Here is a 12369-nt window from a genome sequence, read left to right as displayed (position 1 = left end):
TTCCTCTTTCCTTTCCCTTCAAGCCCTCCCACATCCCACATCCGCCTTTGGTTTCTCTTATAATCATGGCCTCTTGTTAATATATGTATGTAAATAGCTAAATCTGTAAATACAACCTGCTCTGTCCCAGTCTGTTTAGCGTCACTTGTATGTGTGTGATTTCAGGGAGGACCTCTTGGTATTAGATAACCAATTAGAGGGCTCGTCCTTGGGGGAGACTATTTCTGCTCTCAGCATTCCTTTGTTGCCTGTAGTTTTTGTTCTAGGGATGGGCCAGGTGAGGTTTCTCCCTTTCCTGTTAGCATGTCTACTGGTGTTGTCCTTCAGCTCTTGTTTAGGCAGCCATATTGTTGAGGAATCATGCCTGCAGCTCCCTGTCCTTTGTAGGAGATGCACTCTCACAGCAGTTCTCCTGTTTGGCTCTTACAGCCTTTCTGGCCCCTCTTCTGAGGTGCTCCTTTGGTGGTGGAGTTCTGTTGTAACGTCTTAATTGAGGCAGGACACCCCACGATCGCGTTTTCTCTGTATTTTGACTAGTTGTGACCTGTAATGCCTTCCTTCAGTTGCACAGAGAGCTTTGGTGAGGGACGAGAGCTATACTTCTCTGTGAGTACAGGATGGATGTTTAGAATATAGCTGGGAATTATGGTGGTTTAGTAAAATGGTGGTAGTCACTTCTTCTCTAAGATTCACGTCTTCACTATCCCTGGATGATTGGCTACTTTTCCAGTACCAGGTATAATTTACCCCCTGTTAAGTGGACTATCAGTCCAGTTAGAGAACTACGGATTACCATCAAGAGTGCCATTATCACACCCTTATGTAGTCCAGGCTGGCCTTGAACTTCTGATCTCCTCCTGCCTTCACCTCCTGAGTGCTGGGACTACAAGTATGCAGCACTGTGCTTGATTTATGCAGTGCTGCCATTGAACCCAGAACCTCATGTGTGGTAGGCGAGCAGTCTACCAGCTGAGCTACATTCTGAACCTACTGTTGGCAAGATTCTTGAGATAACAAATAGCACAGCTCTCCAAGGACTGACTATAAGGAAAACACTATTGACTTATGGCAGATTATCTAGAAATTCAGAATTCCAAATGTCTAGATATCACATTGTAACCTAGAATTGACAGATGATGACTTTGTCCTTGACTTTGCCTTGGCACTTTCTTTGTTGTTATTATTATTATTATTATTATTAACAACTCTATTTTATTTTTCTATTATCAACTTGATACAGTACAAATTCTTAACCTAATAGTGAAATGTTTCACTGAAGCTTGCCCAGTGATTGAGTAAAACCAAAACTTATAAGCCACAGTCATCCTAGGGTCCCCCCTGCTATGTAGCTTCCCTGGATCTGTGGGTTGCAGTCTGATTGTTCTTTGCTTTATATCTAGTATCCACTTATGAGTGAGTACATACCATGTTTGTCCTTCTGGATTTTAAAGTATTAAGGCACTTTCTGCCTTAATACTTTAAAGGAGACTTTTGATAGCATAAGTATTTTGAGACATATTAATAAATTAACTGAGCTAATAGATTGTATAAGAAAATCTTGTCGTTGTCATTGAAGAAGGAATGAAATGTTTTCTATCCATGCTGTCCAGTTTGGTTGTCATTACCTACTTGTGGCTCCTGAGGACTTGAAATGTGATTATTATGACTGATAACTGAAGGTTGAAATTCTCACTAATTTGAACATTTTCATTTTAAGTAGCACTGTGGCCACTGTGTGGACAGTGCAGCTCTAGAGTATTTGTCAATCAACGTTAGGATCTGACTTGCAAGTTTGTGCTTCGTGAGAATTAAAATAAGTGTGAAGGATTCAAGAGACCTAGCGTGGGCCTGGCCCACAGTATATGTCTAATCAATAGTCCCTTTTTTATGAACTTTCTGAAATTGGAAATGAGATTATGTAAGAGGGTAGTAGATAAAGAGCTGGAAGTGGTTATAGGTACTTGGCCAAGTAGTTTGTATCTGACCATGAGAATGTGTTAACCTTTGGGGAATTTAGTGGAGACTAGGGTCCAGGGTGGGCTCCATTCTTTAACTAGAACTTGTTACTTGCAAGCTTCTCAAAGGAAAGCTATGGTCTTTATTCCCATACTAGCAAGTAACATGGGAAGCAGAATCTTAACATGCATATGTATTTTTTCTTAGCTTGAAAGATGCCAACGATGTACCAATCCAGTGTGAGATCTCTCCTCTCGTCTCCTATGCTGGAGAAGTAAGTTTGCTTCACTTTCCCTCCCGTTCTGTTACACAGTACTGTGTATCTCCAAATAGCTAAATGTTTGCACCAGCAAGAAGTGCAAAGAGTATTTGAAAAGGTGGATATGTTGATTAGCTCATGTGGATCATGCCACAGTGTATACCTGTGAATATATATTATTATTCACCAGTTTAAAGTATAAACTCTACAAAAGCAGGGATTGCTTTAGGTTGCAGTAAAGTTGTTTCAGAGGATGCAGTGTTTTCCTGAGGAGCTCCTCCAGGAGTGAGCAGGAGCAGCTGTGTCTGTTCTGAATTCTTGATAACTTCTGCTGTGTCTGTCATCTCTACCAGTGGTTCTCAATCTGTGGGTCATGACCCTTTGGGGTTGTATATCAGATACTTACATTACTATTTATAACAGCAGAAAAATTACATTTATGAAGTAGCAATGAAAATATGGTCAGGGGGGTCACCATAACATGAGGAACGGTATTAAAGGGTTGCAGCATTAAGAAGGTTGAGAACCACTGGTCTATACCATAAATGAACTACTGCCATTAACAGAAGTCTATAATGTAATGTATAGTATGTTTTACCTGCCCATTAACCTCTGTAGGCTTTTAAAAATGAAACAAGTGTTTTATAATCACTTGGCTGCCTTTTTTAATGCAGTGTAAGTTTTTCCCCAGATACCTGTCTGCTTTGTTCGTACACTTAGCACTGATACTGTACAGACCTGTGGAGTGAAGTGCCCTGCTATTCTGGTTACATACGTTTTCCTGGAGTTTCTTATTATTTACTTTAGTAGCAGAGGTGGCTATCTTGCTTAGAAAATTAACTGTTTTTACTGATGATTGTGGGAATGAATGATTAGCATCTTACTAAATGTAAAAATTGCGTTATAATCACTTGGCTAGTATGTTCTAGGCTCTGGGTTTCATCCATACTAGTGAAAAAAAAATAAAACAAAACAACACAAACCAAAAAGAAAGAAATTTAAATAACTTTTATTTGGTATTTATCTTATGCTTCCATAAACCAGTTATTAAGTCTAGTCTACAAAATCTGTGAAGTGGACTTTAAATTTTTCTCTCCAACCAACTTTTGGCATTCACACTTTAAATCTTTAGGGCACCCAGCAGGCCAGTGTTGTGGGACAAAGACCTGCTTATAGCAAGCTTTCTTTTGGGCCACCAACCGGCTCTCAAATCATAACTCGGAGACTCATTATTAGTTAGGGATGCTCAGCCTTATCTTATGCTTGTCCCACTAACTTTACAACTTAATTTAACCTGTTTCTCTTTATCTATGTTTTGCCTGGGACTTTCTACCTTTCTTTCACTCTGTATGTCCTACTTTCACTGCTTCCTCAGTGCCTGGCTGGCCCCGGGTATCTCCCTCTTCCTCTCTCGTTTTCTTCTCCCTCTTTCTTAGATTCCTCCTCCTACTTATTCTCTCTGCCCACCAACCCCACCTATCCCACTACTGCCTAGCTATTGGCTATTCAGGTTTTTTTTGTTGTTGTTTTTGTTTTTGTTTTTCGAGACAGGGTTTCTCTGTGTAGCTTTGCGCCTTTCCTGGAACTCACTTGGTAGCCCAGGCTGGCCTCGAACTCACAGAGATCCGCCTGGCTCTGCCTCCCGAGTGCTGGGATTAAAGGCGTGCGCCACCACTGCCCGGCGGCTATTCAGTTTTTTATTAGACCAATCAGATGCCTTAGGCAGGCAAGATAAAACAGCAACTCATCTTTACATTGTTAAACAAATGCAACATAGACAAATGTAACACATCTTTACATAGTTAAAGTAATATTCTGCAACATAAACAAATGTAATGCATATTTACGTAGTTAAAGTAATGTTCTGCAACACCTGCTACTTTTCTGACTGCTTCCTTTCAATCCTTCTTTCAGGGGCTAGAAGGTTATGTGGCAGATAAAGAGTTCCATGCACCTTTAATCATCGATGAGAATGGAGTTCATGAGCTGGTGAAGAATGGCATATGAATCCTACAGTGAGCTCTGCCCCATGGGGAACCTTTGTTTTTGATAGACCAACTGTGAACCTGTGGGACCTCCCTCTCCTGGAAAACTGAAGTTTGGACATTCATAGAGTTTCATTTTGCTTGCTGGTGTCTGATAAACAATACAAACTTCCCAGATGTCTGAACTTCAGACAGCATTGTCATGATTCTCAACTCATTGAAGGTCTTATTTATATTTTCTAACTATATAAGTTCTTCCAAGCCCAGACTCACACTGGCCATCCAGGAAGCTTCCTCAGCTTGACGTTTGGGATGTTGAGCATGACTTCATTTGGAGCTGGAGGCGTCTGTTTTTGAAGTTGTACATAGTGATGACAAGCCATTGTACATTTCAAAAGCTTTCTATGGTACCAAAATTTTGTTTTATTTTATCAAGCATTAAAGTTTTTTAAGAAAATAACTGGACAACAAAATAAAATTATCTTCTTGTCTCTGGAGAGTTATTTGTACCTTGAGAAAATTCTATTAGCAAAACAAAAAACTTGGGAGAACTTTCGAGATCATGCATAAAAACAAACAGGTGCAGTCACAGCTTTGTGCAACAGGTAGCTGACTTTGGACGTTGTCTTCTGTCACTTTACAGTTTCTCTCTGCTGAAGATGTCCCCCCAGCCCACTGGAAAGAGCACTTGGCCATGTCTGGAGACATTTTTGGTACCTGACTGGGCAGGTGGGATGGATGATACTACTAATACCATCAAGTAGATCCCTTGCTAAATGTACAGAGTAGCCTCCTACAGCAAGGACTCATCCAACCAGCATGCCAGGACTCAAGGTTGAAAAGCATGCTGTTTACTTTATTGTCCCTCAGTATTTGTAGCACTTAAAACTTAGCAAATTCATCACTGCAATTCTGATTTTCTTTTTTTTAATTAGAAGATTGAAAAATAAAGGCAAATGTGAATCTTTAATATCATGGTTGTTATAAAGGTTCTCTGTCTAAAAATTCACTTTGCCTGAAAATACTGAGCATCAGATGAGTGTGGTGGCTTACACCTTTAATCCCAGCACTTGGGAAGCAGAGGCAGGTAGATCTCTGTGGGTTGGAGGCCAGCCTGGTCTACAAAGCTGTTACAGAGAGAAAACCTGTCTCAAAAAAAAAAAAAACCCTAAAAATTAACATCTAGAAATTATATCTGGAGACCAACATATTTTATGTTCCAATAATAAGCTACCATAAGATGGACCCTGTGTGAACCCTTAAATGTCATTTTGTTTTTGTTTTAGTTTTAGGGTTTCTTTGTGTAACAGCTCTGGCTGTCCTAGAACCCTCTCTGTAGACGAGGCTGGCCTCAAACTCACAGAGATCCACCTGCCTCTGCCTCTCTTGAGTGTTGGGGTTAAAGGCGTGTATCACCATCACCCAGCGTTAAATGTCAGTTTTTATAGAGCTTATGCATTTTTTTTAAACTAAGGTCTAAATAGTATATCTAGTATATTTTCTGTTTCATCAACAGCCCAATTTTGCTATTATTTATTGAGTTTTTCAAGAGATTTACAGAACACAATGAAAATGGATTGAGTTTTTAGCACTCGAGTGTGGGATCAATTCTCAGTTTTTCTGACATTGACTCGTCATTTATCCGTGTCTTTAGTTTACCAGTCATCCCAGGGACAAGGCAGCATAGAACCTGGGATGATGATGTTTGTTAGAGTGGAATGATAAGGGAATATCAAGTAAGGAAACGTCCGATAACCTCTGAGACATGAAATTATGAGGAAAAGCATCACTTACCACAAGCAGTTCTTGTTAAATCCTGCTTCAACTTCAGAAAATACAGAACTGGATTAAGTGTTTCTAAAACAGGAATTGAAATCTTTTGGCGACCGCACAGGGTTTATGTGAGAATTAATAGTTACTTCGAGTCCACACAGCTCTCACTATGATAATGTGATTGGTAGTAACAATGCACATACACGCTTGGGAGAGGGGGTGTTGCGTGGCATCCACTGGAAGATGAACAAAAGACTTGTCAATCCTGACCTCAATCGTCAGGTTTGGAGGTTTCTAGCCATGGGAGGTTTTATTTCTAGCCCCAGCTTATTCTAGCATTTCCTTTTGATGACTCACTGCTGCAGAGTCTGGTCTCAGTTCTTCCGCTGGTGAAGAGGTGAGAAAAAACATGCATAACCTAGAGTAAAATACAGCCGTTCCATTAGCTTCGGATTCTGATTTCTACTGCTTGAGACATGCGTTTTTGCAATTCAGTCTGTTGACGCAAGGCGATTGTTACCTCAAAGGTCTTAAGAGAGAATTTATTCTGGAGCCGAATATGAGTGATCATAGCCTGGAAATGCCGAGTTAGATGACCCCAAATTTCACGTTCCAATGTGGAAGTATTTATGAGGTTTTTATTGTAACAACAAAGAAAGTTGTAAATCAAGGTGCTTTTCAAATACTCTGGAGGTTAAAAATGAATCAGAGAAATCTAAGTTATAAGCCTTATGCAGCCTCTTGGTTGCTTAGACTAGGGTTTTGTTAGGTTAATACATGCCAAAGTTTTTTTTTTTTTTTTTTAAATCTGTTAGTCACAGGATGTTAGATCTGAAACAGGGGTAGGTGAGGAATGACCTTCTAGGCGCTAAAGATAGCCCAAGATAAATAAGGTAATTGTAACTATGTTCTGGACCTGCAACATCCCAACCCTTCCACACCATTGAAGTTTTGATTAGCTAGTTAACCTTTGCTGCACAGCCAGCTTTCCAGGAGTTCTTGTTCACACCTCTGCAGACCCATTTTTGGTTCTTGTTTGTTTGTTTGAGACATGGTTTCTTTATGTTACTGCTCTGTCCTGGAACTCACTCTGTAGCCCAGGCTGACCTTGAACTCACAGAGATCCGCCTGCCTCTGCCTCCCGAGTGCTGGGATTAAAGGCGTGCACCACCACTGTCTGACTTGCAGCTTTTTTTTTTTTTTTTTTTTTTAAGGAAAAGCACACTGAGAAGTGATGCATGAGTCAGGCCATGAGGTCTAAGTGCCCATCACCTATCCAGCACTATGGAGTAATAAAAAATTTATAGTACAGAGTACATTCTTTAACTGTTTTCATTTTTCCAGGCAGTAGTGATGCACACTTTAATTCCAGCATACCTGAAGCAGAGGCAGGCAGATCTCTGAGTTTGAAGCCAGCCTGGTCTGCAGAGTGAGTTCTAGGACAGCTAGGGCTGCACAGAGAAACCCTGTCTCGATAAACAAGCCATACCAGTTTTCATTTCATTAAAAGCGGAAATTCAAATAATACAGTGTAAAGATAATTCAGTGCTAAGAAGGAAGTTCACCAAGAGCAAAGCGATTGATCATCATCAACTTGCATTTAGCAGCAAGAGTCCTTAAGAACTCTATCATGTTAGGATTTTCCAGGGAGACCACTCGTAGGAGACTGACAGGAGGTGGATGGGCTGTCAAGAGTTATATAGAGATGTCTCCTGACAGATTGGCTCATGACATTGTGGAAGCTAATGTCTGTGACCTGCTTGAAGTCTTGAGATAGCCAGTGGTATAATTCCAATCTGAAGTCAAGCTAGAGAACCAATGATGTGAGTCCCACACAAAACTAGGAATGTCCTGGGGCAGAGAGGATGGCTGTCCCAGCTCAAACAGCAAAAGCATGCTTCCTCAGCCTTTTTGGACTGTCAGGCCCCCGTAGTTCCCACATGGATGAGGCTGATCTTTGCTGTGTACTGATTCAGAGTTTCAGATGCCAGTTTCTTCCATTCCTCCTCCCCTCCCCTTCCCAAGCATCTTTAGAGACACTGGGAAAGAATGTTTGACCAGTTCTCTAAGCTTTCTGTAGCCTAATGAAGTTGACATAAAATTAACATCTAATCATCACTGTGGGAATATAGATGCTTAATAAATTGGGCTTAGATCACTAAGTTCTAACAGGAAAATAAATGTATACCACCTACTACTTAATATTCAAATAAACTTTAGAAGTTTAGAACACAGGCTAATGGGATGCTTAATGCCTCTGTGTCAGCCTGCTCTGGTCTCTGGGCTGTTACTATCATGGCTTGGCTAAATTTATGTTTAAATTGTCTCCAATTTTTGGCTGAATTCTTTCATTTGAGAGGACAACTAAGGAGAAATCTTCACCTTGTAACAATGACATTATTTCAAATATACAAGGATCAAGAATTGGCAAAATGAATTCATGATAGAAAAAACAGAATAGCAAAGTCCTATAAAGGGATATCAGTTGAGCAAGGAGCACAGGGGGCTGGCTGGGTTTTATAAATACTCTGTAGGTGGACTGTTTGGTCCCGCCAGCCAGTTCTGAAATAACCACATGGAGACTATTAATTATAAATGCTCGGCCAATAGATATGTTGTGTCTATGCTCTGCTATGTGACTCAGTACCTTTTCTGAGTATGGCAAGTTCATCTCCTGCTTTCTCTCCATGCCCTTGCAACTCCTGAGACGGCGACTCTTCTTCATCCTCCCCTTTTGTCTGCCAGTCCCACCTAACCTCTACCTGTCCAGCTATTGACCAATCAGCTTTATTAAACCAATCACAGAGACATATATTCAGACAGTGTAGAGGAATATTTCATAGTAATATGTACTTGGGAAGTGGTCATGGAGACATACACAGAAAAAAAATCCTAAAGCCAAACAGTTAATATTTGTTTTCATCCTTTGAAGCTATGCCTCACTTAAGAAGAAAAATGTCTTACCCCTCATGCATTTTTCTTTCAAGATGCATTATAATTCACTGGTCAAAGATGGAGTCAAATAACTTAAAATTTCATTACTAGTATATGGAAGAGTAAAGATTAAAATCCAAGTCTTCTGTCTCTAAAATCTTGCCACACAGTCCAATCCAAACAGCATTCTGAAAAATATTGAACACAGTCTAAAGAATTTCAAAGAGGAACGGGAGGAAACAGTTGTGTTTTACAAGAGTTAAACTCTGTGTGCTGAAAAGGGAATGGAAAAGCCAAGAGGGAAGGGATGAAAATTGAGTTTGGTGAACTTCACCATCAATAGTTCAAGGAAAAGGCAAATTGGCAAGCTTTAGCTTTTGGTATCTTAGTTGGGAAGGATTATAGCACAAGAGAAAGGGCCAGACAATGTAGCCAGGGCTGTACTTGGGGTACTGTGAGATATGGGACTCTTGACAAGGTTATGCAACATCAGCCAAAAGCCAATTATTGTTCCTAGGCCTGGGTGATGCTTCCCTGTTATCAGGAAAGTGTGTGTGTGTGTGTGTGTGTGTGTGTGTGTGTGTGTGTGTGTGTGTGTGTGTATAAAACAGCAGAGCACTTCTGGGAATAATTAATAACATTTGAGGGAATCGGGCTGTATTCTGGCTATATTTAGGCGAATCTAATTGTTTCAAGGGAAAGATTCCTACACTCTCAGCACATGTCCATCTGCTCATAAAAGACATACTGAAGAGTAGTGCACTTGGCAGTCTGGATTTGGCACTAGTCAGAATAATGTCACAGTAGAAGAGAGAGCCTGAGAGCACAGGATCCTACCCAACCCCATTCATTGAGCAAATGGGAAATGCTCAAATAGAAATCTTATTAACTCAAATACAGGAGTTTGGAAGAAAAAACAATCAACCTACAATCTCGGGTTGCAGAGGAAAACTGAGACTACCCTTGAAGAGAAGAAACTGAGAGACTAGCTGCCTTGTTTATTGGCTCATTCTCAACTCAAAAATCTACATATGAGATCCAATTAAAGGTTAAGAGTCCTCTTGCAATTAGCATTTATTAATGAAAAGCTATTGGGAAAAAGCTTGTAACTTGATTGCTTGTTCTTAAGTAGGAACTTGGTGGATGATAACATTGTGTCATAATGTCTAGAAGATTGGACACATCTGTGTATAGGGGCTTTTTTTTTTTTTTTTTTTAGAACTGTCTGGAATCCTCTACAATCTAGCTGTCATCTTTTCCCTCATGACTTAACCTACTTTTAATATACCCAGCTGCCAGGGGGAGTAGTGTAGAGAAAACTTGAGGTTAATAATACGAGGGTATCAGTCCCAGTGTGGTGATGCACACCTGTAATTACAGCCCCTGAGAAATGGGGGCAGGAGGATCTCAAATACATAGTGAGCTTGGAGCGAGCCTGAAATACACGAAGCCCTGTCATGAACGAACATAAAATATGAGGGTAATATTCAAAGTCCTGAGCAGAATGTATTTGGCAGGCTTGGCTCTTCACATCTTCTGACTGTTATAGACTATTTCCTGTGAAGCAGCTGTGTTTCTCCCCATTACTCCCCGAAAAGGGGGGTGGTGGTTGTCTTGGCAGGCCTTGGTTTTTTGTGGCTTTCATGGAAGGGTTATGTGTGAGCAGCAGAGGGCAGTATAAACAAATGCTCAGCTGAATAGCCTCTGAGCCTTGGCTGGGCCTAGAATCCCGGTCTCTGGCTCTGTAGCAATGAATGTTATCATGAATCCTCCCAGAGCCCACCTCCGAGCCCTAACCAACTTGCCCCTCCCCCATCACCCCACTCCACAGGTGTGTCTTTGTGCCACTTCTCACAATTGTAGGAGACCAGAGTACTTAGTCTGAGTGCTTTGTTTTGCATATAACTAACTGAGGTTTAACTCCCTTAAGGATGCTCTTCCAGTTAGCAACAGTTCAGACAAGATGTTAGATCTGAGCTGGGGTCAGGATTTAGGCACCAACTGTTCACTGAGAGTAATTCAACTCTGAGTGGGGTTTAAATAGCAGAGACCTTAGAAGAAGACTAAGGATAGAACTTATGACAGAGAAATAGCAAGGATTATGCAAATTGGTGAGCTTTCCTTTTTAGAATGTCTTTTCTAGATTTCACTTCAGCAAAAGCCCTTTTCAGAGGAGGGGGAGGCTGGTGGTGTAGCTCAGTGGTAGAGTGCCTAGACTGCACAGCCCTGGGTTTGAAACCTAGCGTACCCCAAAAATGTTATAGTAATTTCATTAAAACTAAAATACGACTTGTCATTTCATTGAATGTGTCATTTTTCTTGCATCCAGAAAATTAAATGATGATATCAGAAATTCTAATCCCTTGCCCTACCCAAGCTCTACTTTCCAAAGTCTTATTCTCTAGAAATGACTGACCACTTGTAGCTGGAGTTTTCTCCAGTCCTGCCTGGTCCACGGTCAGGAAAAAAAATCTCTCTCATCCGCCAGTCCCACAGCTGCTCAGACCCAACTGAGTAAACACACAGAGACTTATATTACTTATAAACTGTATGGCCGCAGCAGGCTTCTTGTTATCTAGTTCTTATATCTTAAATTAACCCATATCTATTAATTTATACCTTGCCACATGGCTCGTGGCTTACCAGTATCTTACATGTTGGTACTCATGGCAGCGGCTGGCTGCATCTCCTGCCTCTGCCTTCCACTTCCAAGGCTTCTCCTCTCTGCTAGTCCCGCCTATACTTCCTGCCTGGCTACTGGCCAAACAGTGTTTTATTTATCAGTCAATCATCCACAGCAACCTCTTTAATTTTTTTAAATTATTATTTAAATAATAATATCAATATTAATATAATGTTATTATTATTATTATTTTGGGGTGGGGGAACAGGGTTTCTCTGTGTACCTTTGGAGCCTGTTCTGGAACCCCCTTTGTAGACCAGGCTGGCCTCAAACTCACAGAGATCTGCTTGTCTCTGCCTCCTGAGTGCTGGGATTAAAGGTGTGCACCACCCCCAGCTGCTGCTGCTTCTCCTCCTCCTCTTCTTCCTCCTCCTTCCTCCTCCTCCTCCTCCTCACAACTTTATAGAGTTGGTTCTCTCCCTCCACCTTTATGTGGGTTCTGGGGTTGAACTCAGGTTATTGGCCTTGTGCATCAAGTGCTTTTTCTTCTGATCCACATTGTTGGCCCCCACTTTAAATTCTTGTAGCTTTTTATTTTAGTATTATTATAGTTTGGTTCTTAAATACCGCCCAAAAACCAAGCATTGAAGCCTTGATCATTAGCTTTTGGTGCTATTGAGAGGTAGGGAAAACTTTAGGAGGTAGGGCCCAGGGAAAGGAAGTTAGATCACTGGGAGCATGCCCTTGAGTGGGATATTGGGACCTCGGCCCTTTTCTCTTTCTCTCTTAGCTTGCTGGATGCAGTGAGGTGAGAAGCTTTGTTCTACCCTGTGCTCCCC

At 41.0% G+C, this 12369-nt stretch overlaps 1 protein-coding gene across 2 annotated transcripts in view; it reads left to right on the top strand.

The window, feature by feature from the left end:
- Positions 1 to 4699, top strand: part of Uap1 (UDP-N-acetylglucosamine pyrophosphorylase 1) — a 37015-nt gene extending 32316 nt beyond the window's left edge. For both annotated transcript variants that reach the window (XM_052737547.1, XM_052737548.1), the window contains 2 exons: positions 2164 to 2230; positions 4130 to 4699. In XM_052737547.1, coding sequence (XP_052593507.1) covers positions 2164 to 2230; positions 4130 to 4222 — 160 coding nt within the window. In that variant the 3' untranslated portion in view covers positions 4223 to 4699. The remainder of the gene's footprint in view (positions 1 to 2163; positions 2231 to 4129) is intronic.
- Positions 4700 to 12369: the final 7670 nt, after the last annotated feature.

Source organism: Peromyscus californicus, unplaced genomic scaffold (genome assembly GCF_007827085.1).
Source record: "Peromyscus californicus insignis strain IS unplaced genomic scaffold, ASM782708v3 Scaffold_14__1_contigs__length_90479793_seg_2, whole genome shotgun sequence".
Taxonomy (NCBI): domain Eukaryota; kingdom Metazoa; phylum Chordata; class Mammalia; order Rodentia; family Cricetidae; genus Peromyscus; species Peromyscus californicus.
This window is presented reverse-complemented; position numbering and strand designations above follow the sequence as displayed.